The 25,471-nt window shown below is 40.5% G+C and overlaps 4 protein-coding genes across 4 annotated transcripts; all 4 read right to left on the minus strand.

Moving 5' to 3' along the window:
- Positions 1-7,066: 7,066 nt before the first annotated feature.
- LOC120548299 (nuclear factor 7, brain-like) lies at positions 7,067-8,921 on the minus strand. Its single transcript, XM_039784444.1, has 2 exons — positions 8,869-8,921; positions 7,067-8,650 (listed from the first exon to the last, which is right to left on the minus strand). The coding sequence occupies exon 2, from the start codon at positions 8,641-8,643 to the stop codon at positions 7,249-7,251; it is 1,395 nt and encodes a 464-aa protein (XP_039640378.1). The 5' UTR covers positions 8,644-8,650; positions 8,869-8,921; the 3' UTR covers positions 7,067-7,248.
- A 3,854-nt stretch (positions 8,922-12,775) lies between these two features.
- On the minus strand, positions 12,776-14,571 carry LOC120548296 (nuclear factor 7, brain-like). Its single transcript, XM_039784441.1, has one exon. The coding sequence runs from the start codon at positions 14,290-14,292 to the stop codon at positions 12,901-12,903; it is 1,392 nt and encodes a 463-aa protein (XP_039640375.1). The 5' UTR covers positions 14,293-14,571; the 3' UTR covers positions 12,776-12,900.
- Positions 14,572-17,600: 3,029 nt separating this feature from the next.
- Positions 17,601-20,259, minus strand: LOC120548295 (nuclear factor 7, brain-like). The gene is made up of 2 exons (XM_039784439.1): positions 19,780-20,259; positions 17,601-19,555 (listed from the first exon to the last, which is right to left on the minus strand). Exon 2 carries the CDS (start codon positions 19,546-19,548, stop codon positions 18,154-18,156), a length of 1,395 nt encoding a protein of 464 aa, XP_039640373.1. The 5' UTR covers positions 19,549-19,555; positions 19,780-20,259; the 3' UTR covers positions 17,601-18,153.
- Positions 20,260-21,527: 1,268 nt separating this feature from the next.
- Positions 21,528-23,984, minus strand: LOC120548297 (nuclear factor 7, brain-like). Its single transcript, XM_039784442.1, has one exon. It carries the CDS (start codon positions 23,708-23,710, stop codon positions 22,319-22,321), a length of 1,392 nt encoding a protein of 463 aa, XP_039640376.1. The 5' UTR covers positions 23,711-23,984; the 3' UTR covers positions 21,528-22,318.
- Between the last annotated feature and the right edge of the window lie 1,487 nt (positions 23,985-25,471).

Consider the following 25,471-nt stretch of genomic DNA (forward strand, 5'->3'; position numbering starts at 1 on the left):
TAATGATATTTGAATTATAGATTATAATAAATAATGATATTTGAATTATAGATTATAATAAATAATGATATTTAAATTGTAAAAAGGAAAAAGAACGGGGTTGGGTTTAGGAAAAGAAGAACGGGGAAAGCAAACATGACTCCGGGAAATGAGCCCTGATCTCTGGGGGAACGCCAGACAACACCTGACGGTTGTTAAGGAAGAGAGGGTGTGCAATCGGAGAAAGTCTGAGAGGACTAACCTGCCGGCTGCCTGCCCGCGGACGGACGCTGGCTACCGGCCGGTGGTCTACAAAATTTCCTGTGGATGTTTTGGTTCCAATCCGCCGCTGGGTTAATTAATTAATTCGCGGAAACGAGCCCATGTCTCTGGGGACGTCAACAACGGGGGTTGGGTTAAGAAAAAACAACAACGGAAACGCGCAAAACTCCACGCGGGAAAAGATCTCCGGTCAGCTGAAAGTCCCGCCGTTTTTCCCCCTCAGACCAATTGCCAGAGTGATAGAGAAATGGATCTGCCAATTGCTATTTGGCCGGTGGGTAACGGGGAGTCAAACGTTTAGCTCCACCCACATTGAGCGACCGCCATCGATCGCGTACTGCAGTCAGGGCTTACGCAGCGCTCTTTAGATGAGCTCGGCTGTGCCGCAGTGGTTTCCACAGAAATATCTGAGAAGCCGTCATTGGAAACTGTTTGGAAAAGGCGGGCACTTTCAAATAAACCCTGGCAGGTGATTGGATGGTCTATCAGTGTTTCTCAAATGGGGGTACGTCTCCCCCTAGGGGTACTTTGGAGGACTGCAGGGGGTATGTGAAACGTTTTGCAAAATGTTTTTCAGTTACAAGGCTGTAGTTAGTTCTACTGTCCTTTTAATTCTCTAAGTTTGTCGCTTTTTTCATAGTTTTTGTCACTGTTTTTGAAGTTTATCACCTTTTTTAAGGTTTTGTCGTTTTGTTTTGACCTATTCTTGCCTTTCGTCCTTACTTTTTGCTCGTACATGTATACATGTACATAGATAAATGGACAGATATTAACTTACAAAGTGAACAGTTGTTTACTATTATTATCACCCCCTACAAACTAAAGACTATCAGACCTGTTGTTTTGTCACACAGACCTTCAGTGGTGATATCTTCAGTGGGATATCTTCTTCTCCTGTATGCTATGGATATATGAAAAATCCTCTCAGTGAAAGTGTGTGTGAAGGTGTGTATGTGTGTGTTAGTATCAGGATCAGAGAACGACAGCTTTCCTCTCTTCCAGTCCAGAGTCACTCTGATCCGCTGGAGCTGCTTCTTAAATGGGAGATCAGTGCGCAGGGCTGGTGGAGACGACGCTAGTATTTACCTATATAGAACCAAATTGCCCATAATCCAGACAGTATACGTCCCTTCCTCTGGACAGATTCTGCTAACACACCCAACATCCAGTATGTACTGTCTCCAACCTCGACGTCCCAGCTGTGAGTCCCTGAGTTAAAGCCCTCAGAGGCCAGGACAGACCAGAAGGGATCATCAATCCTCTCTGGATTATCAGGGAAGCTTCTGTCCCTCTCCTAGTCTCACACTGGTCAGATCTTCAGACAGGATGAGTTTTGGATTAGCAGTGTTTGGGTCCAGAATCAGAGGAGTGAAGGAGACCATGTCCTTCATCTTGTTCCAGATGTTGAAGCTCATGTTGCCCAGGTGTTTGGCCCTCGTCTATCAGAGCTCCTGAGAGCAGCTGTGGATCATCCAGGGGAGGGCTGCTGGACTCTTTCCACTGCAGCCTTGTAGTTGATCAGGAATGAGACGTGTTTCAGCTCTCGCGCTCCTCTGTGGCTCTGACTGTGTCTGAAAGAGCTGCTATCTCTGCTCAGAGCCTCCATCTTCTTCTTCATCCTCTGACTCTTCTGCTCCTCTTCCTCCCTCAGTGCAGCCAACCTGGCCTCCTCTTCCTCTTCTAGAAACTGGTGAAGCTTCTGGAAACTGATCCTTAATCTGCGTCTCTGTGCGTCGGGCCTGGACCTTCAGGTGTTCTGCTGTTTGATCAAACTCATCTTTAACTTGTTCAAAAACCTCTAACTTCTCCTTTAAGGGCTCCAGAGTTTCCTGGAGTTTCTTCTTGTGTTGTGGTGCAGCTTCATCGATGGGTCTGATTCTGTGGTTGGTGTGTTTTTCTGAATCTCTGCAGACGACACACACACGGCTGCTGATGGTCCAGACAGAAGAGTTTGAGTTTCTCAGAGTGCAGACTACAGAAAGCCTCTGAAGCTCTCTGATCTCTCTGCTGTAAGAAACTCTCACACAGCTTCTTTAACTCCAGGTTACAAGGTGGATTTAACTTTGAAGATCTTCTCTTACAAACTGGACACTCCTGTGTTGTTTCTCTCCACCAGCTCTTCAGACAGTCTTTACAGAAGCTGTGGCTACATGACAAAAGAACAGGATCTCTAAAGACTTCATGACCAGACCGAACAGCAGAAATCCTCCTCTGACATAGAAGCCATTTTGTCTCTGAGTGCAGATAAAAAACACAACAGACGGTGTTAAAGTTGTGTCACAGTGTTGCAGAAAAAGCGCGCCTCAGTTACTTTCACTTTGAGTCTCAAAGTGTTTTTTCAGTCTGCAGCAGATTACAGTTAAAGTATTTCACTTCTTCAGTACTTTAGAGCTCCTTCCTGTAACTGTCCTCCCTCAGTTAAAGTCACAGCTTTGTAATAAAATGTAAATATTACCGTCTGTTGTCGCTGCGTCTCTTCTCACTAAAAACCAACAGGAACTAACTGGTTTCCTGGTTTGTCTCAGATGACGTAATATAAGGTGTGGAGCAGGGAGTGTGTGTGTGAGCGTGTGTGTGTGTGTTTGTGAGTGTATGAGAGTGTGCGTGAGCATGTGTGTGCGTGTGTGTGTGTATGTGTGTGTGTGTGTGTGTGCGTGTGCGAGCATGTGTGTGTGTGTGTGTGAGTGTGTATGTGAGCTTCAAATACAGAAAACAACCAAATACAGAAACATGCTGCAAGAAGCAGCACACAACAACAGAAACTATTTCCAGCTGAAATTAAAAAGTCATGCCATCAGAATTTAAAAATATTACTTCAACAGAAAGTTACACATCAGCTGCAGCCATCTTGGTTGTTTTAGAAAATGCCTCTTTATCAAGTGCGAGGGATGGTGAGTCAAAAATGACGACAGCACGTATTTTGCGAAAAGCGCAAAGGATCTGCAAATTGTCAGTCATTGTCTCAAACCCGCCTCATATTAGATGAACGGTTGACAGAACAAATAAAACAAAAGTTTGCAGGTTTGACTGGTTCCTAGGATAATGCAGAAGTAGTATATTTGTGTGTGTATTTGTGTGTGTGTATGTGTGTATGTATGTATGTATGTATGTATGTACGTATGCAGAAGTAGTAGTGTGTGTATGTATGTATATACAGTATGTAGATATGTATGTATGTATGTGTGTATGTATGTATGTATGCATGTATGTATGTACGTATGCAGAAGTAGTAGTGTGTGTATGTATGTATATACAGTATATAGATATGTATGTATGTGTGTATGTATGTATGTATGTATGCAGAAGTAGTAGTGTTTGTATGTATGTATGTACAGTATATAGATATGTATGTATGTGTGTATGTATGTATGTATGTATGCAGAAGTAGTAGTGTTTGTGTATGTACAGTATGTATGTATGTATGTGTGCAGTGTTGGGGAGTAACAGAATACATGTACCGGTATTACGTATTCAGAATACAAATTATGAGTAATTGTATTCCATTACAGTTACAATTTAAATAGTTGGTATTTAGAATACAGTTACATTGTTGAAATCAATGGATTACATGACGGTTTCACAAGTTTAGTCACTCTCTGAATAAATTAAGGCACCTCCATGCATTTCCCAGAAGCCCCAATATGAATAGGAATGAGCTATTTGCGTGGTCAGTCACAATGGAGTCTGAACCGGCACAACAGAGCCAGGACAGGAATACGTTTCTATCTTGGAAATTCAAACAGCATTTCACATTAAAGAACGAACAGGGAGAACAAAATATAACTGTAACTGTGCAGTGCAGCCTCTGCTTGCCAGCAACCAACCTCCTTTCAGCGTCCAAATTACTCCACCTCCAACCTGAAGTAGCATAAGTACGTTTTTTTTTTTTTAGCCAAGGGTAGTCGTCTGCTGTAGTTTTACTGGTCACCTTGCTATTTTATAGTTGACGTGCGACTTTACATTCTCCTACGTGCTGATTTACTAGCTCCAGAGCCGTTGAAAGACTTACTAGCCCCGTTTGACATGCTAGCTAACGTTAGCTAAAATTAGCTCGTGGTAGCTTAGACTGCGGTTAGAATTTTGTAGTATGCAGTTCGGGACTACCAATACAATAATCTATCTGCTTGTTTAGGTACACATTCAGCCAGTTGGAACAGAAGAACACACCAGAATAGGCCTGTTAAGTAAGCTGTATGTGATGGCCGCATTCCTACACTTATAAAATGCAGTTCAATGTGGAAGTAATCCAAGTATTCAGAATACGTTACTCAGATTGAGTAACGTAACGGGATACGTTACAAAATACATTTGTGGGCATGTATTCTGTATTCTCTAACGGAATACGTTTTGAAAGTATCCTTCCCAACACTGTAATATTAGTGTGTGTATGTATGTATGTAAATATGTGTGTATGTGTGTATGTATGTATGCAGAAGTATTAGTGTGTGTATGTAGGTATTTATGTATGTAAATGTGTGTGTGTGTGTATGTATGTATGTATGTAGGTATGTATGTAGAAGTAGTAGTGTGTATGTATGTGTGTATGTGTGTATGTATGTGTGTATGTGTGTGTGTATGTAGGTATGTATGTGTGTATGTGTGTGTGTGTATGTAGGTATGTATGTGTGTATGTATGTGTGTATGTAGGTAGGTAGGTATGTAGGTATGTATGCAGAAGTAGTAGTGTGTGTATTTATGTATGTATATAGGTATGTATGTGTGTGTGTGTGTGTGTGTGTGTATGTTTGTATGTTTGTATGTATCAATTTCAAACTGCTGTTGAAAATGCAGAAATCTGAAATTAATTGTCTGAAAAATCTTAAAGCTCCAATTTACTGCTGAAAACCCTGAACACTGGCAGAGTTGGAAGCTGAACTGTATTACCTAAAGAGGTCAGAGCTGAAATACATCGCTAGAAAAGCTGGAAGCTAAACTGTAATACTGTCAAAAGTGGTAAATGAGAGGGTGTAAGTTATGAAATGAACATATATCGAGTGTATCAATATAATAAGACTGGATGTAAACTTTATGAACACATTAAAAGGACAATTCCAGTCATGACCAGTCGAATGCTGTGTTTGAGCTATGTTACTGATTACTGGTTGCACAATGTTCGACTGGTCATTTCCAAGATGGCGCCCGCATGTAAACATGAACACTACTGTCTCTATAAACTATGTTTTTAATAAACTGTCTGTACACTTACAAAGTTCTCAATGCTTCAGTTTACATGTAGGGACCCTCATTATGCTACCGTGGAAGTGAGGTGCTATTTTGAGCCTGTTATTGGTGTAGAAATAGAGATTTACCATCTGCCCCAAAGGCTAGCTTTAGAAGCTAATCACCGGTTTGCTGTAGCTTGTTTCAAGCTAGAGACGCATTTGATTAGCATGAAAACATGTCCCAGAGAACGGTCGACTCGGTACACCTACGTTATTAACCCCTAGGTTCATTTTGCACCGGAATTCTCCTTTAACTCTTGTTTTGTCTTCCCGTTGACCTGCAACTTTTAGTTTTTCAGGGTCAAAATTTTAAACTAAACTTGGTCGACACTTTTTCTCACTTTTCTCCAAGTTTTTTTTCCCGATGTTTTTGTTGTTTTTTAAATTTTATTTATTTATTTTACATTTTTGTTCTTTTATTAATCTTTTTTTAGACATTTTGTCAATTTTTCAATGTTCTTATAACCCCCCCCCCCCAAAAAAGTTCTATAAAATTTTATAAAACACCCAAATTCAATGAAAGTAGTGAACTGATCATTTATTTTACGAAACCATCCACGGTATTTTTCATTTTTTTGACAATGCGGTGGAAAGAAACACAAATCTTCTGATATAGGAACTTTCTGAAAATGGGTCAAATTTGACGCGAGGACACCAGGAGAGTTAAGAAGATTTATTATGATTTTCTTTATTGATCAATGTTGATAATAAATCTGTTCTTAGATCAGCAGTTTGCATTATAATCACCACAGTTTTCCTCAAAAGCTGAAGCCTTTATACAAATTGTTACATAAAATTAATTAGAAAACAGAACAGAATACCCATCAGACATTTACAGCAAACTCTCAATAAACATAAGTTCAGTATTTAATCTTTTTTTATCATAAAATCAATGTAAAACATATATTGTAACTTTCCTCCCCAGAGTTCACCATACACAACTCGATCAACTCAATGAAATAAAATCAAAAACAAACATTTAAAACAAATCAAGAACAAAATAATCAGAATAAAAACACACAAATCAAAGACAGCAAATGATGAAAAGATAGATAAATATAACAATGATGATACTATGTCATGTCTAAATGGCAACACATTCACTAGTGACAGAACAATGTTCTCATAAGCTGCTGCTTAGATCAGCTCGGCTGTGACGCAGGTTGTGTTACACTGCTGAAGTCACGTAAGCTGACGCGCAAAATTTTTAGTTTCCACATAAATATCTGAGAAGCCGTCATTGAAAACAAAATCAAGAACAAAATAATCAGAATAAAAACACACAAATCAAAGATAGCAAATGATGAAAAGATAGAAACATTTTTGGTTACCACAGAACTATCTGAGAAGCCATCTTTGGAAACTGTTTGCAAAAGGGCGGGCACTTTCAAATAAACCCTGGCAGGTGATTGGAAGGTCTATCAGTGTTTCTCAAATGGGTGTATGTGTCCCCTTAGGGGTACTTTGGAGGACTGCAGGGGGTACGTGACATTTTTTGCAAAATGTTTTTCAGTTACAAGGCTGTAGTTACTTCTACTGTCTTTTTATTCTCCAAGTTTGTTGCTTTTTTCAAAGTTTTTGTCGCTGTTTTTGAAGTTTTCACCTTTTTTTTAAGGTTTTGTCATTTGTTTTGACCTATTCTTGCCTTTCGTCCTTACTTTTTTGCTCATACATGTATACATGTACATAGATAGATGGACAGATATTAACTCATGAAGTAAACAGTTGTTTACTATTATTATCACCCCCTTCAAACTAAAGACTATCAGACCTGTTGTTTTGTCACATAGACCTTCAGTGGTGATATCTTCAGTGGGACTGCTTCTCCTGTGCTAACGTATGGAAGCAGCCTCTCAGTGAAAGTGTGTGTGATGGTGTGTATGTGTGTGTTAGTATCAGGATCAGAGAACAACAGCTTTCCTCTGTTCCAGTCCAGAGTCACTCTGATCCGCTGGAGCTGCTTATTAAACGGGAGATCAGTGTTTGGAGCTGGTGGAGGCCACGCTGTGTATTCACCTTTATAGAACAATATTACCCAAAATCCAGAATTTATCTGCTTCCTCTGGACAGACTCTGCTAACACACCCAGCATCCAGCATGTATTGTCTCCAACCTCGACATCCCAGCTGTGAGTCCCTGAGTTAAAGCCCTCAGAGCCCAGGACAGAGCGGGAGAAGAGTGAATCAAACCTCTCTGGATTATCAGGAAGCTTCTGTCTCTCTCCTCGTCTCACACCGGTCAGATCTTCAGACAGGATGAGTCTTGGATCAGCAGTGTTTGGGTCCAGAATCAGAGGAGTGAAGGAGACCATGTCCTTGATCTTGTTCCAGATGTTGAAGCTCAGGTTGCCCAGGTGTTTGGCCTCGTCTATCAGAGCTCCTGAGAGCAGCTGTGGATCATCCAGCAGGGGGCGCTGCTGGACTCTTTCCACTGCAGCCTTGTAGTTGATCAGGAATGAGACGTCTTCAGCTCTCAGCTGCTCCTCTGTGGCTCTGACTGTGTCTGAAAGAGCTGCTATGTCTCTGCTCAGAGCCTCCATCTTCTCCTTCATCCTCTGACTCTTCTGCTCCTCTTCCTCCCTCAGTGCAGCCAACCTGGCCTCCTCTTCCTCTTCTAGAAACTGGTGAAGCTTCTTAAACTGATCCTTAATCTGCGTCTCTGTGTGTCGGGCCTGGACCTTCAGGTGTTCTGCTGTTTGATCAAACTTCACTTTAACTTGTTCAAAAACCTTTATCTTCTTCTTTAATGGCTCCAGAGTTTCCTGGAGTTCCTTCTTGTGTTGTCGTGCAGCTTCATCGATGGGTCTGAATCTGTGGTTGGTGTGTTTTTCTGAATCTCTGCAGACGACACACACCGGCTGCTGATGGTCCAGACAGAAGAGTTTGAGTTTCTCAGAGTGCAGACTGCAGAGAGCCTCTGAAGCTCTCTGATCTCTCTGCTGTAAGAAACTCTCACACAGCTTCTTTAACTCCAGGTTACAAGGTGGTTCTGACTTTGAAGATCTTCTCTTACAAACTGGACACTCCTGTGTTGTTTTCTCTCTCCACCAGCTCTTCAGACAGTCTTTACAGAAGCTGTGGCTACATGACAGAAGAACAGGATCTCTAAAGACTTCATGACAGACCGAACAGCAGAAATCCTCCTCTGACATAGAAGCCATTTTGTCTCTGAGTGCAGATAAAAACACAACAGACGGTGTTAAAGTTGTGTCACAGTGTTGCAGAAAGCTGCCTCAGTTACTTTCACTTTGAGTCTCAAAGTGTTTTTTTCAGTCTGCAGCAGATTACAGTTAAAGTATTTCACTTCTTCAGTACTTTAGAGCTCCTTCCTGTAACTGTCCTCCCTCAGTTAAAGTCACAGCTTTGTAATAAAAGGTAAATATTACCGTCTGTCTGTCGGTGCGTGTCTTCTAACTGACAACTCAACAGGAACTAAGTGGTTTCCTGGTTTGTCTCAGATGACGTAATATAAGGTGTGGAGCAGGGAGTGTGTGTGTGTGAGCGTGTGTGTGTGTGTTTGTGAGTGTATGAGAGTGTGCGTGAGCATGTGTGTGCGTGTGTTTGTGTATGTGTGTGTGTGTGTGTGTGCGTGTGGTGCATGTGTGTGTGTGTGTGTGAGTGTGTATGTGAGCTTCAAATACAGAAAAACCAAATCTAAACATAAACATGCTGCAAGAACCAGCACACAAAGAACAGAAACTATTTGATCTCCAACAACTTAACATCAAAGTACTACTATTTCAAAAGGCAATTCACACATTACATTTCAGATGATTATCTATTCATTCCATTACAATGATACAATGACAATCGATAAAACTACTCAAAAATGATAAGTAACTGTTGCATTACAGACAAACAATATTCCATGTTTAGATCATGAAAGTTTAGAGATAATGAGATTCATTGTCACCAACTAGCGTGGAGCATGAACCAATTAGACTACATGATCTGTGGATGTAATATTTCATCATCATTCTTTACTGTAATGTACTACTGTTTACTGTATCAGACACTGTTTACAGTATTGACAGTACTGCACTGTATGCATGCAGGCCCTTGGAATTGCTTGTCCAATTCTGCCAACTTGTTACTGTTGATTGAGATATATACTTTATATATATTGTGTATATATACATATACACTCGTACCACATTGTTCGCCATGCCCGAAGGTTTTTTTAATTTTGAAATTTTATCAGTTCAAGTCCAATGAATAGCTTGAAATGGTACAAAGTTAAGTGGTGAACTGCCTGAGGTGAAAAAAAAAGTAAGGTTACCCAAAACTGAAAAATAATGTACATTTCAGAATTTTACAAAAAGGCCTTTTTCAGGGAACAAGAAATGGGTTAACAATGTAAAGCTGTTTTGCAGCAATGGAGGTTGATCAAGCTTTGAAAGTTTGTGCTACCTATTCCCACAGGTGTTCCAACTGGTCTGGATTACTTACAACCCCCTCTGTTTGTATAAAAGTATTGGTGGAACACACTGTGGTACCATACGCTCGTGAGCATTATTTGAACAGTATTGTACTGCAGAAAGTAGTGTGTTGCCATAAAAATGGCGGGGAAAATGCAATTAACAATGGAAGAGAGACAGACCATCATACCACTTAAGAATGTTGGTCTTTCCTACAGAGAAATTGCGAAGAAAGTCAAGGTGTCAGTGAGTACAGTATTCTTCACCATCAAAAGGCACTTAGAAACTGGGGGAAACTCTGACAGGAAGAGGTCTGGCAGACCCAAAGCCACAACAGAATCAGAAGACAAGTGTCTGAGAGTCAACAGCTTGCGTGATAGGCGGCTCACAGGACAACAGCTTCAAGCACAGCTTAATAGTGGTCGTAATAAGCAAGTCTCAGTTTCAACTGTAAAGAGAAGACTTGGAGCTGCAGGTTTGATAGGTCGAGTTGCAGCAAGAAAGCCATTGCTAAGACGTCAGAATAAGAAAGAGAGGCTTGCCTGGGCCAAGAAACACTGCCAATGGACTACTGAAGACTGGAAGAAGGTGTTATGGACTGATGAATAAAAATAAAAATCTTTGGTTCATCACACAGGATTTTTGTACGCCGTCTAGTAGGCAAAAGGATGGTTCCTCTGTGTGTGACATCAACTGTCAAACATGGAGGAGGAAGCGTGATGGTCTGGGGCTGTTTTGCTGGATCCAGGGTTGGTTATTTGTACAGAGTGAAAGGCACCCTGAACCAAAACAGCTACCACAGCATTTTGCAGCGCCAGGTAGTACCCTCTGGTATGCGCCTAGCTGGTCAGGGGTTCATCCTACAGCAAGATAATGACCCAAAACATAAGTCCAAGCTATGCCAGAAGTACCTTAGCAAAAAACAACAAGATGGTAAGCTTAAAAACATGGAGTGGCCAGCACAGTCACCAGACTTAAACCCCATTGAGCTGGTTTGGGATGAACTGGACAGAAAAGTGAAAGCAAAGCAACCTACAAGTGGCACACATTTATGGGAACTTCTGCCACAGAGTTGGGAATAAATTTCTGAAGAATATTTGATTTCCATTGTAGAAAGAATGCCACGAGTGTGTTCAGCTGTTATATCTGCCAAAGGGAGCTACTTTGATGAGTCAAACATTTTGAATACATTTTGGTTTATAAATTGATTCCATGATTTCTTTTTTAACTTAAATTGTTCATTTGTTCTATTCTTTCATTTCAGAGTACAATAAGACATTAAACTGCATGAATTTCAATAAAAACCTGGAAAAATTGGGGTGTTCTAAAACTTTTGACTGGTAGTGTATTTATACTATGTGAGTATGTATGTATGCATGCATGCATGTATGCAGAAATCAGAAATTAATTGTCTGAAAATCTTAAAGCTCCAATTTACTGCTGAAAACGTTGAACACTGGCAGAGTTGGAAGCTGAAATGTATTACCTAAAGAGGTCAGAGCTGAAATACATCGCTAGAAAAGCTGGAAGCTAAACTGTAATACTGTCAAAAGTAGAAAATGAGAGGGTGTGAGTTATGAAATGAACATATATCGAGTGTATCCATATAATCAGACTGAATGTAAACTTTATGAACACATTAAGCCTTGTGTTGTCTTTCCGTCGACCTGCAACTTTTTGTTTTTCTGGGTGAAATTTTAAAGTAAAATTGGCAATACTTTTTCTCACGTTTTTGTCACTTCTTCAGATGTATTTGTCGGGATTTTTTTGACGTTTTTGTTATTTTTCTAAATCATTTTTTTAAACATTTTGTCAATTTTTTCAATGTTCTTGTATAATTCCCCCCCCCCCCAAAATGCTATAAAATTGAATAAAACATCCAAATTAAATGAAAGTTGTGAACTGATCATTTATTTTACGGAACCATCCAGCTTATTTTTTATTTTTTTGATAATGTGGTTAAATGAAACCCAAATTTTCTGATATAGAAACTTTTTGAAAACGGGTCAAATTTGACCCGAGGACATCAGGCGAGTTAAAAAGATTTATTATGATTTTCTTTATTGATCAATGTTGATAATAAATCTGTTCAGATCAGATCAGCAGTTTCCATTATAATCAGCACAAGTTTTCCTCAAAAGCTGAAGCCTTTATACAAATTATTACATAAAATGAATAAGAAAACAGAAAAGAATACCCATCAGACATTTACAGCAAACTCTCAACATAAGTTTAGTATTTCTTCTTTTTTTCATAAACTTAATGTAAAACAAATATTTTAGCTTTCCTTTCCAGAGTTCACCACACACACCTCGATCAAATCAATGAAATCAAAAATAAACATTTAAAACAAATCAAGAACAAAATAATCAGAATAAAAACACATAAATCAAAGATAGCAAATGATCAAAAGATAGATAAATGTTACAATGATGATACTATGTCATGTCTAAATGGCAACACATTCACTAGTGACAGAACAATGTTCTCATAAGCTGCTGTTTACATTAGCTCGGCTGTGACGCAGGTTTGTAACACTGCTGCAGTCACATAAGCTGACACGCAAAATTTTTGGTTTCCACAGAAATATCTTAGAAGCCGTTATTGGAAACTGTTTGGAAAAGGGCGGGCACTTTTAAATAAACCCTGGCAGGTGATTGGAAGGTCTATCAGTGTTTCTCAAATGGGGGTCCGTGTCCCCTTAGGGGTACTTTGGAGGACTGCAGGGGGTACGTGACATTTTTTGCAAAATGTTTTTCAGTTACAAGGCTGTAGTTACTTCTACTGTCTTTTTATTATCTAAGTTTGCTGCTTTTTTCAACGTTTTTGTCGCTGTTTTTGAAGTTTTCACCTTTTTTTAAGGTTTTGTTGTTTGTTTTGACCTATTCTTGCCTTTCATCCTTACTTTTTTTGCTCATACTTGTAAACATGTACATACATAGATGGACAGATATTAACTATTAACTACTATTATTATCACCCCCTTCAAACTAAAGACTATCAGACCTGTTGTTTTGTCACATAGACCTTCAGTGGTGATATCTTCAGTGGGACTGCTTCTCCTGTGCTAACGTATGGAAGCAGCCTCTCAGTGAAAGTGTGTGTGATGGTGTGTATGTGTGTGTTGGTATCAGGATCAGAGAACGACAGCTTTCCTCTGTTCCAGTCCAGAGTCACTCTGATCCTCTGGAGCTGCTGCTTAAATGGGAGATCAGTGTCTGGAGCTGGTGGAGACCACGCTGAGTATTTACCTCTATAGAACCATATTGTCCATAATCCAGATCGTATGATTCCCTTCCTCTGGACAGACTCTGCTAACACACCCAGTGTCCAAAATGTATTGTCTCCAACCTCGACATCCCAGCTGTGAGTCCCTGAGTTAAAGCCCTCAGAGCTCAGAACAGAGAAGTGAGAATCAATCCTCTCTGGATTATCAGGAAGCTTCTGTCTCTCTCCTCCTAGTCTCACACTGGTCAGATCTTCAGACAAGATGAGTTCTGGATAAGCAGTGTTTGGGTCCAGAATCAGAGGAGTGTAGGAGACCATGTCCTTCATCTTGTTCCAGATGTTGAAGCTCAGGTTGCCCAGGTGTTTGGCCTCGTCTATCAGAGCTCCTGAGAGCAGCTGTGGATCATCCAGCAGGGGGCGCTGCTGGACTCTTTCCACTGCAGCCTTGTAGTTGATCAGGAATGAGACGTCTTCAGCTCTCAGCTGCTCCTCTGTGGCTTTGACTGTGTCTGAAAGAGCTGCTATGACTCTGCTCAGAGCCTCCATCTTCTCCTTCATCCTCTGACTCTTCTGCTCCTCTTCCTCCCTCAGTGCAGCCATCCTGGCCTCCTCTTCCTCCTCTAGAAACTGGTGAAGCTTCTTAAACTGATCCTTAATCTGCGTCTCTGTGCGTCGGGCCTGGACCTTCAGGTGTTCTGCTGTTTGATCAAACTTCACTTTAACTTGTTCAAAAACCTTTATCTTCTTCTTTAAGGGCTCCAGAGATTCCTGGAGTTTCTTCTTGTGTTGTCGTGCAGCTTCATTGATGGGTCTGAATCTGTGGTTGGTGTGTTTTTCTGAATCTCTGCAGACGACACACACTGGCTGCTGATGGTCCAGACAGAAGAGTTTGAGTTTCTCAGAGTGCAGACTGCAGAGAGCCTCTGAAGCTCTCTGATCTCTCTGCTGTAAGAAGCTCTCACACAGCTTCTTTAACTCCAGGTTACAAGGTGGTTCATAAAAAGATCTTCTCTTACAAACTGGACACTCCTGTGTCTGTTTCTCTGCCCACCAGCTCTTCAGACAGTCTTTACAGAAGCTGTGGCTACATGACAGAACAACAGGATCTCTAAAGACTTCATGACAGACCGCACAGCAGAAATCCTCCTCTGACATGGAAGCCATTTTGTCTCTGAGTGCAGATAAAAACACAGCAAACGGCGTTAAAGTTGTGTCACAGTGTGCGCCTCCCTGCTGCAGAAAGCTGCCTCAGTTACTTTCACTTTGAGTCTCAAAGTGTATTTTTCAGTCTGCAGAAGATTACAGTTAAAGTATTTCACTTCTTCAGTACTTTAGAGCTCCTTCCTGTAACTGTCCTCCCTCAGTTAAAGTCACAGCTTTGTAATAAAAGGTAAATCTTACCGTCTATCTGTCGCTACGTCTCTTCTCACTGACAACTCAACAGGAACAAAATGGTTTACCTGGTTTGTCTCAGATGACGTAATGTAAGGTGTGGAGCTTTGTCAGGCAGCTGAAATATCTTAAAGGGAACGTTTGTGTGTGTGTGTGTGTTTATGTGTGAGTGAGCGAGTGTGTGTGTGTGTGTGTGGCGTCGTTGTGATTGTGAGCGGCGGTAATGTATGTGTGTGTGTGTGTGTGTTTGTGAGTATGTGTGTGTGTGTGCTGCAAATACAGAAAACAACCAAATACAGAAACGTACAAGACGTATCTGCCAGTGCAAATAAAACAAGAGCTTGCAGATTCGTCTGGTTCCCAGGATAATGCAGAAGTAGTAGGTTTGTGTGTGTGTGTGTGTGTATGTATGTATGTATGTATGTAAGAGTGTGTGTATGTGTATGTATGTATGTATGTATGTATGTAAGAGTGTGTGTATGTATATGTATGTATGTATGTACTGTATGTGTATGTATGTATGTAAGAGTGTGTGTATGTGTATGTATGTATGTATGTATGTATGTAAGAGTGTGTGTATGTGTATGTATGTATGTATGTACTGTATGTGTGGGAACAAAACTGCACAGAAAACATTACTAGAAAATGCAATTCCTGAAGGAAATGTGTGTGAATGCTGAAAGCTGAAATCAATTCCAAAGTGCCGCTGAAAATGCAGAAATCTAAAATTAATTGTCTGAAAAATCTTAAAGCTCCAATGTACTGCTGAAAACCCTGAACAGTGGCAGAGTTGGAAGCTGAACTGTATTACATAAAGAGGTCAGAGCTGAAATACATCACTAGAAAAGCTGGAAGCTAAACTGTAATACTGTCAAAAGTGGTAAATGAGAGGGTGTAAGTTATGAAATGAACATATATCGAGTGTATCCATATAATCAGACTGGATGCAAACTTTATGAACACATTAAAAGGACAATTCCAGTCATGACCAGTCGAACGACGAACGCGTGCTTGAGCTATGTTACTGGTTACTGGTTACTGGTTACTGGTTCGACTGGTCATGACTGTTTCCCAAGATGGCGCCTGCATGTATACATGAACCCTACAGTCTTTATAATCTATGTTTTTAATAAACTGTCTGTACACTTACAAAGTTCTCAATGCTTCAGTTTACATGTAGGGACCCTCATTATGCTACCGTGGAAGTGAGGTGATATTTTGAGCCTTGTTAGTGGTATAGAAATAGCGATTTACCCTCTGCCCCAAAGGCTAGCTTTAGAAGCTAACCACCGGTTTGCTGTAGCTTATTTCAAGCTATAGACGCATTTGATTAGCATGAAAACATATCCCAGAGATCGATCGACTTGGTACACCTATGTTATTAACCCCTAGGTTCATTTTGTGACAGAATTCTTCTTTAATCCTTGTGTTGTCTTCACGTTGACCTGCCACTTTTTCTTTTTCTGGGTCAAAATTTAAAATTAAAATTGGTCAGCACTTTTTCTCACTTTTCCCGACATTTCTGTCACTTTATTCCAAGTTTTTTGTGCCTTTTTGACGTTTTTGTTATTTTTTCCCCACTTTTTTAAAATCTTTTTTTAGACATTTTGTCCATTTTTTTCAATGTTCTTGTATCATTTTTTACCCCAAAATGCTTTAAAATTGAATAAAACACCCAAATTCAATGAAAAATGTGAACTGATCATTTATTTTACGGAACCATCTACAGTATTATTTATTTTTTTGACAATTTGGTTTAAATAGAAACCCAAATTTTCTGATATAGAAACTTTTTGAAAATGGGTCAAATTTGACCCGAGGACACCAGGAGGGTTAAGAAGATTTATTATGATTTTCTTTATTGGTCAATGTTGATAATAAATCTGTTCTTAGATCAGCAGTTTGCATTATAATCACCACAGTTTTCCTCAAAAGCTGCAGCCTTCATACAAATTGTTACATAAAATTAATTAGAAAACAGAAAAGAATACCCATCAGACATTTACAGCAAACTCTCAATAAACATAAGTTCAGTATTTCATCTTTTTTGTCATAAAATCAATGTAAAACATATATTTTAACTTTCCTCCCCAGAGTTCACCATACACAACTCGATCAACTCAATGAAATAAAATCAAAAACAAACATTTAAAACAAATCAAGAACAAAATAATCAGAATAAAAACACACAAATCAAAGACAGCAAATGATGAAAAGATAGATAAATGTAACAATGATGATACTATGTCATGTCTAAATGGCAACACATTCACTAGTGACAGAACAATGTTCTCATAAGCTGCTGTTTACATTAGCTCGGCTGTGACGCAGGTTTGTAACACTGCTGCAGTCACGTAAGCTGACACGCAAAATTTTTGATTTCCACAGAAATATCTGAGAAGCCGTCATTGGAAACTGTTTGGAAAAGGGCGGGCACTTTCAAATAAACCCTGGCAGGTGATTGGATGGTCTATTAGTGTTTATTCGCTGTACATTTCATATTTCATATTTTATATATTATTACTGTATATTTGTTTTTATTATATATGTTTAAAGTATTGATAATATATGTTGTTTTTATTTGTTGTTTGTATATCTGGAGTGGTAACGAAAATAATTTCCCCCTGGGATTATTAAAGTATTTCTGATTCTGATTTCTCAAATGGGGGTACGTGTCCCCCTAGGGGTACTTTGGAGGACTGCAGGGGGTATGTGAAATTTTTTGCAAAATGCTTTTCAGTTACAAGGCTGTAGTTACTTCTACTGTCATTTTATTCTCCAAGTTTGTCGTGTTTTTCAAAATTTTTGTCGCAGTTTTTGAAGTTTATCACCTTTTTTTAAGGTTTTGTCATTTGTTTTGACCTATTCTTGCCTTTCTTCCTTACTTTCCTTATTAGTTTTTTGGTGCAAATCCTCCATCATAATAGCAATGCTCCAAGGTCCAAATGCGCCTGGCTTTTAAAGGGAATGGGAGATGATCTCTGATTGGTTTATTGCATGTTACGCCCAAAACACACCTATGAATTAATGAAGACACTAAGTACAACCCTTTAGAACCGTGCACCCGGCGCACGGACCCTTTTATTCGCCGTCAACTAGCAAAAGTGGATTTGGACACGCCCTAAACACACCTGCACCAGGCGCTTCACACTGTGCGTGTGAAGCGAATTTGTGTAAACTGAATATTGGACCAGTATTGGCTTCCATCTATTTGTGATGTCACAAATCTCACTTGTAGCCCCGCCTCTTTAGAAACTTTACACTTTGATCACTGGATGACAAAACAGCCTTCTAGAGTGTGTGTGTGTGTGTGTGTGTGTGTCATACAAACAGCCTTCCAGTGTCAAAGTCTGCACGAACATTATTCTACACAGTGAAGCGCAACATTAATTAAAATATAAGAACAAGGAGAAAACCCCCATTTTTGACTTTAAATAAAATTAGGGAGAAAACTGCTGTTTCCCGTTACTGTTTGCTGCTGCAAATATAAAGTTTGGACTTACAGTATTTGAGCATTTATTTCAGAAGATTTGCTCGTACATGTATACATCTACATAGATAGATGGACAGATATTAACTTACAAAGTGAACAGTTGTTTACTATTATTATCACCCCCTTCAAACTAAAGACTATCAGACCTGTTGTTTTGTCACACAGACCTTCAGTGGTGATATCTTCAGTGGGACTGCTTCTCCTATGCTAAAGTATGGAAACAGCCTCTCAGTGAAAGTGTGTGTGAAGGTGTGTATGTGTGTGTTAGTATCAGGATCAGAGAACGACAGCTTTCCTCTGTTCCAGTCCAGAGTCACTCTGATCCTCTGGAGCTGCTTATTAAATGGGAGATCAGTGTCTGGAGCTGATGGAGACACTGCTGAGTATTTACCTTCAGAGAACAATATTATCCATATTCCAGACTGTATGAGTCCCTTCCTCTGGACAGACTCTGCTAACACACCCAGTTCCCAGTCTGTATTGTCTCCAACCTCGACATCCCAGCTGTGAGTCCCTGAGTTAAAGCCCTCAGAGCCCAGGACAGAGAGGGAGAAGAGTAAATCAACCCTCTCGGGATTATCAGGAAGCTTCTGCCTGTCTCCTAGTCTCACACTGGTCAGATCTTCAGACAGGATGAGTCTTGGTTGAGCAGTGTTTGGATCCAGAACCAGAGGAGTGAAGGAGACCAAGTCCTTCATCTTGTTCCAGATGTTGAAGCTCAGGTTGCCCAGGTGTTTGGCCTCGTCTATCAGAGCTCCTGAGAGCAGCTGTGGATCATCCAGCAGGGGGCGCTGCTGGACTCTTTCCACTGCAGCCTTGTAGTTGATCAGGAATGAGATGTCTTCAGCTCTCAGCTGCTCCTCTGTGGCTCTGACTGTGTCTGAAAGAGCTGCTATGTCTCTGCTCAGAGCCTCCATCTTCTCCTTCATCCTCTGACTCTTCTGCTCCTCTTCCTCCCTCAGTGCAGCCATCCTGGCCTCCTCTTCCTCTTCTAGAAACTGGTGAAGCTTCTTAAATTGATCCTTAATCTGCGTCTCTGTGCGTCGGGCCTGGACCTTCAGGTGTTCTGCTGTTTGATCAAACTTCACTTTAACTTGTTCAAAAACCTTTAACTTCTTCTTTAAGGGCTCCAGAGTTTCCTGGAGTTTCTTCTTGTGTTGTCGTGCAGCTTCATCGATGGGTCTGAATCTGTGGTTGGTGTGTTTTTCTGAATCTCTGCAGACGACACACACTGGCTGCTGATGGTCCAGACAGAAGAGTTTGAGTTTCTCAGAGTGCAGACTGCAGAGAGCCTCTGAAGCTCTCTGATCTCTCTGCTGTAAGAAACTCTCACACAGCTTCTTTAACTCCAGGTTACAAGCCGGTTCATAAAAAGATCTTCTTTTACAAACTGGACACTCCTGTGTTGGTTTCTTTGCCCACCAGCTCTGCAGACAGTCTTTACAGAAGCTGTGGCTACATGACAGAAGAACAGGATCTCTAAAGACTTCATGACAGACCGAACAGCAGAAATCCTCCTCTGACATGGAAGCCATTTTGTCTCTGAGTGCAAATAAAAACACAGCAGACGGTGTTGTGTCACAGTGTGCCTCTCCCTTGTGCAGAAAGTTGCCTCAGTTACTTTAACTTTGAGTCTCTAAGTGTTTTTTTCAGTCTGCAGCAGATTACAGTTAAAGTATTTCACTTATTCAGTACTTTAGAGCTCCTTCCTGTAACTGTCCTCCCTCAGTTAAAGTCACAGCTTTGTAATAAAAGGTAAATATTACCGTCTGTCTGTCTGTCGGTGCGTCTCTTCTCCCTGACAACTCAACAGGAACTAACTGGTTTCCTGGTTTGTCTCAGATGAAGTAAGGTAAAGGACGGCGCTTTGTTTAGATATAAACATGACTACCAGCAGGAGTGGCGAGGGTTGAAAACCGGATTGGGAAGACCGCAGACCCATGGCGCTGATTGAAGATAAACTGCATTATCTCCTGATGCGGGTGGTTTTATCTGTTCACATCAAAATAAAAGCTTCATTTCCTGAATATTGCAGGTGAACAGAGAGAGATCACATGAAGAGATAGACAGAGAGGATGCTGGGTAAACGACGGCCTCTCTTTATGGACTTGTGGGAGTGTTTGTTCAGTGTGTGTCGCTTCATTTACAGATTGAGGCCTACAGCAACACAAAGACTCCTCTGTTTGACCTGCTGAGAGTGTGTGTGTGTGTGTGTGTGTGTGTGTGTGTCTGTGCGTGTGTGTGTCTGTGTGTGTGTGTGTCTGTGCGTGTGTGTGTGTGTGTGTGTGTGTGTGTGTGTGTCTGTGCGTGTGAGCCTGGAAGCGTGTGAGTAAGGATGTGAGGGAGTGTGTGTGTGTGTGTCGTGTGTGTGTGTGTGTATGTAAATGTATGTGTGTGTATGTATGTATGTATGCATGTATGTGTTAATGTATTTATGGATGTACAGTATGTGTGTATGTATGTATGTGTGTGTGTATGTATGTATGTGTGTGTGTATGTATGTATGTATGCATGTATGTGTGAATGTATTTATGGATGTACAGTATGTGTGTGCGTATGTATGTATATGTGTGTGTGTGTCCAGATTTTGGTCTTAACACCCAGCTAGAGGAAGTATGAACAAAACTGCACAGAAAACATAACTAGTAAAATAAAATTCCTAAAGGAAATGCGTGTGAATGCTGAAATCAATTTCAAAGTGCTGCTAAAAATGCAGGAATCTGAAATTAATTGTCCAATTGTCCAATCTACTGAAAACCCAAAAACTGGCAGAGTTGGAAGCTGAACTGTAATACTGTCAAAAGTGAAAGATGAGAGAGTGTAAGTTATGAAATGACAACATGACATCATTACTTTGCGTAAACATACACGCCACTTTCCTAAAGCCAAATGGCGTGTTATCTGTACGAATTTTGAGCTGTCCATGTGTATGTCTACGCTGTACTATCGCAAGAACAACGTCACACGCGTGGGTTTAGGTAAAGAACATTGGGAAAGGCTTTAGTAACACAAAAAAACTACAAAAACACGAAGGTGACCAACGTCACACGCTTAGGACAACAATAAACGGTTGGGTTTAGGAAAGAAACATTGGGGAAGGCTTAAAGGAATACGCCACTGTTTGTTGAAATAGTGCTTATCATGGTCTACCCTGGCTGTAGATAGGTGGGCCAACGCATTTTTTGTCTCAGTGCAAGTAATTAGGTTGTTTTTTTGTCTTTTGTTGGCTCACTTTTACTCACAACATGCTAACCGGCAACATAGGATTCCATTCACTACGCTAAGCTAACTGCCGGTGTTGCACCGGACCAAAACAATGCATGCACAAAAAATGCGTTGGCCCACCTATCTACAGCTAGGGGAGGCCGTGATAAGCCCTATTTCAACAAACGGTGGCATATCCCTTTAAAAAATAAACAAACCAAAAAAAACGGTTGAAAAACACCACACACGGGACGCGATCCCGACTCTCCTGGGTGAAAGTCCTGCGTTTGAACTGACCCGAGGACAACAGGAGGGTTAAGAAGATTTATTATGATTTTCTTTATTGATCAATGTTGATAGTAAATCTGTTCTTAGATCAGCAGTTTGAATTTTAATCACCACAAGTTTTCCTCAAAAGTTGCAGCCTTCATCTTTTTTTATCATAAACTTAATGTTAAAAATAAATATTTTAGCTTTCCTCCCCACAGTTCACCACACACACCTCGAACAAATCAATGAAATCAAAAATAAACATTTAAAACAAATCAAGAACAAAATAATCGGAATAAAAACACACAAATCAAAGATAGCAAATGATCAAAAGATAGATAAATGTTACAATGATGATACTATGTCATGTCTAAATGGCAACACATCCACTAGTCACAGAACAATGTTCTCATAAGCTGCTGTTTAGATGAGTCATTGGAAACTGTTTGGAAAAAGGCGGGCACTGTCAAATAAACCCTGGCAGGTGATTGGATGGTCTTTCACAGTTTCTCAAATGGGTGTATATGTCCCCCTAGTGGTACTTTGGAGGACTGCAGGGGGTACGTGACATTTTTTGCAAAATGTTTTTCAGTTACAAGGGTGTAGTTACTTCTACTGTCTTTTTATTATCCAAGTTTGTTGCTTTTTTCAAAGTTTTTGAAGTTTTCACCTTTTTTTAAGGTTTTGTCGTTTGTTTTGACCTATTCTTGCCTTTCGTCCTTACTTTTTTGCTCATACATGTAAACATGTACATAGAAAGATGGACAGATATTAACTCATGAAGTGAACAGTTGTTTACTATTATTATCACCCCCTTCAAACTAAAGACTATCAGACCTGTTGTTTTGTCACATAGACCTTCAGTGGGGATATCTTCAGTGGGACTGCTTCTCCTGTGCTAACGTATGGAAACAGCCTCTCAGTGAAAGTGTGTGTGAAGGTGTGTATGTGTGTGTTAGTATCAGGATCAGAGAACGACAGCTTTCCTCTGTTCCAGTCCAGAGTCACTCTGATCCTATGGAGCTGCTTCTTAAACGGGAGATCAGTGTCTGGAGCTGGTGGAGACCACGCTGAGTATTTACCTTTATAGAACCATATTGTCCATAATCCAGATCGTATGATTCCCTTCCTCTGGACAGACTCTGCTGACACACCCAGTGTCCAAAATGTATTGTCTCCAACTTTGACATCCCAGCTGTGAGTCCCCCAGTTAAAGCCCTCAGAGCTCAGAACAGAGAAGTGAGAATCAATCCTCTCTGGATTATCAGGAAGCTTCTGTCTCTCTCCTCCTTGTTTCACACTGGTCAGATCTTCAGACAGGATGAGTCTTGGATGAGCAGTGTTTGGGTCCAGAACCAGAGGAGTGTAGGAGACCATGTCCTTCATCTTGTTCCAGATGTTGAAGCTCAGGTTGCCCAGGTGTTTGGCCTCGTCTATCAGAGCTCCTGAGAGCAGCTGTGGATCATCCAGCAGGGGGCGCTGCTGGACTCTTTCCACTGCAGCCTTGTAGTTAATCAGGAATGAGACATCTTCAGCTCTCAGCTGCTCCTCTGTGGCTCTGACTGTGTCTGAAAGAGCTGCTATCTCTCTGCTCAGAGCCTCCATCTTCTCCTTCATCCTCTGACTCTTCTGCTCCTCTTCATCCCTCAGTGCAGCCATCCTGGCCTCCTCTTCCTCCTCTAGAAACTGGTGAAGCTTCTTAAACTGATCCTTAATCTGCATCTCTGTGCGTCGGGCCTGGACCTTCATGTGTTCTGCTGTTTGGTCACACTCCTCTTTAACTTGTTCAAAAACCTTTATCTTCTTCTTTAATGGCTCCAGAGATTCCTGGAGTTCCTTCTTGTGTTGTCGTGCAGCTTCATCGATGGGTCTGAATCTGTGGTTGGTGTGTTTTTCTGAATCTCTGCAGACGACACACACTGGCTGCTGATGGTCCAGACAGAAGAGTTTGAGTTTTTCCGAGTGCAGACTGCAGAGAGCCTCTGGAGCTCTCTGATCTCTCTGCTGTAAGAAACTCTCACACAGCTTCTTTAACTCCAGGTTAAGAGGTGGTTCATAAAAAGATCTTCTCTTACAAACTGGACACTCATGTGTCTGTTTCTCTGCCCACCAGCTCTGCAGACAGTCTTTACATAAGCTGTGGCTACATGACAGAACAACAGGATCTCTAAAGACTTCATGACAGACCGAACAGCAGAAATCCTTCTCTGACATGGAAGCCATTTTGTCTCTGAGTGTAGATGAAAACACAGCAGACGTTAAAGTTGTGTCACGGTGTGGCCCTCCCTGCTGCAGAGAGCTGCCTCAGTTACTTTCACTTTGGGTCTCTAAGTGTTTTTTTTCAGTCTGCAGCAGATTACAGTTAAAGTATTTCACTTCCTCAGTACTTTAGAGCTCCTTCCTGTAATTGTCCTCCCTCAGTTAAGGTCACAGCTTTGTAATAAAAGGTAAATATTACCGTCTGTCTGTTGCTGCGTCTCTTCTCAGTCACAACTCAACAGGAACTAACTGGTTTCCTGGTTTATCTCAGGTGACGTAATATAAGGTGTGGGGCTTTGTGTGAGCTGCAAATACAGAAAACAACCAAATACAGAAACATGCTGCAAGAAGCAGCACACAACAACAGAAACTATTTCCAGCTGAAATTAAAAAGTCATGCCATCAGAATTTAAAAATATGACTTCAACAGAAAGTTACACATCAGCTGTAGCCATCTTGGTTGTTTTAGAAAATGCCTCTTTATCAAGTGCGAGGGATGGTGAGCCAAACATGTCGACAGCACGTTTTTTTGCAAAAAGCGTGAAGGATCTGCAAATTGTCAGTCACTGTCTCAAACCCGCCTCATATTAGATGAACCGTTGTGATTGGCCCGGCCAGGATTTGGTCGGCTGGAAATCTGTCTGAATGGGACAAGACGTATCTGCCAGAGCAAATAAAACAAGAGCTTGCGGATTCGTCTGGTTCCCAGGATAATGTAGAAGTGGTAGATTTGTGTGTGTATGTATGTGTGTGTGTATGTGTGTGTGTGTATGTGTGTGTACTGTATATGTATGTATGTATGCATACATACATGTTTTTATGTATACCCAGATTTTGGCCATAACACCCAGCCAGAGGAAGTGGGAACAAAACTGCACAGAAAACATAACTAGAAAATACATGCTGCTGAAAATGGGTGGGTGGTTATGGTGCAGTGGATATATCACTTGCCTTTGGTGTAGGAGACCTAGGTTTGATTCCCACTGCGATGCATTAATTAATTTACACTGGCAGAGTTGGAAACTGAAATGTATTACCTAAAGAGCTTAAATACATCGCTAGAAAAGCTGGAAGCTAAACTGTAATACTGTCAAAAGTGGTAAATGAGAGGGTGTAAGTTATGAAATTAACATATATCGAGTGTACCCATATAATCAGACTGGATGTAAACTTTATGAACACATTAAGCCTTGTGTTGTCTTCCCGTCGACCTGAAACTTTTTGTTTTTCTGGGTCAAATTTTAAAGTAAAATCGGCGACACGTTTTCTCACGTTTTTGTCACTTTTTCCAAGTTTTTTGTCACTTTTTCCGATGTTTTTGTCGGGATTTTTTTTGCGTTTGACGTTTTTGTTCTTTTTTTAAATCTTTTTTTTAAACATTTTGTCCATTTTTTCAATGTTCTTGTATAATTCCCCCCCCCCAAAATGCTATAAAATTTTATAAAACACCCAAAATCAATGAAAGTAGTGAACTGATCATTTATTTTATGGAACCATCCACTGTATTTTTTTAAATTTTTTTTTGACAATGCATTTAAAAGAAACCCAAATTTTCGGATATAGAAACTTTTTGAAAAGACAAATTTGACCCGAGGACAACAGGAGGGTTAAGAAGCTGTATTATGATTTTCTTTATTGATCAATGTTGATAATAAATCTGTTCTTAGATCAGCAGTTTGCATTATAATCACCACAGTTTTCCTCAAAAGCTGCAGCTTTCATACA

This window comes from Perca fluviatilis, chromosome 19 (assembly GCF_010015445.1).
Source record: "Perca fluviatilis chromosome 19, GENO_Pfluv_1.0, whole genome shotgun sequence".
In the NCBI taxonomy this organism is placed as follows: Eukaryota; Metazoa; Chordata; class Actinopteri; order Perciformes; family Percidae; genus Perca; species Perca fluviatilis.

Bases quoted from the DNA above. Each gene is read 5' to 3' on its own strand.
- LOC120548296 (XM_039784441.1), bottom strand. From the start codon at position 14,292: ATGGCTTCCATGTCAGAGGAGGATTTCTGCTGTGCGGTCTGTCATGAA.
- LOC120548295 (XM_039784439.1), bottom strand. From the start codon at position 19,548: ATGGCTTCCATGTCAGAGGAGGATTTCTGCTGTTCGGTCTGTCATGAA.
- LOC120548297 (XM_039784442.1), bottom strand. From the start codon at position 23,710: ATGGCTTCCATGTCAGAGAAGGATTTCTGCTGTTCGGTCTGTCATGAA.
- LOC120548299 (XM_039784444.1), bottom strand. From the start codon at position 8,643: ATGGCTTCTATGTCAGAGGAGGATTTCTGCTGTTCGGTCTGTCATGAA.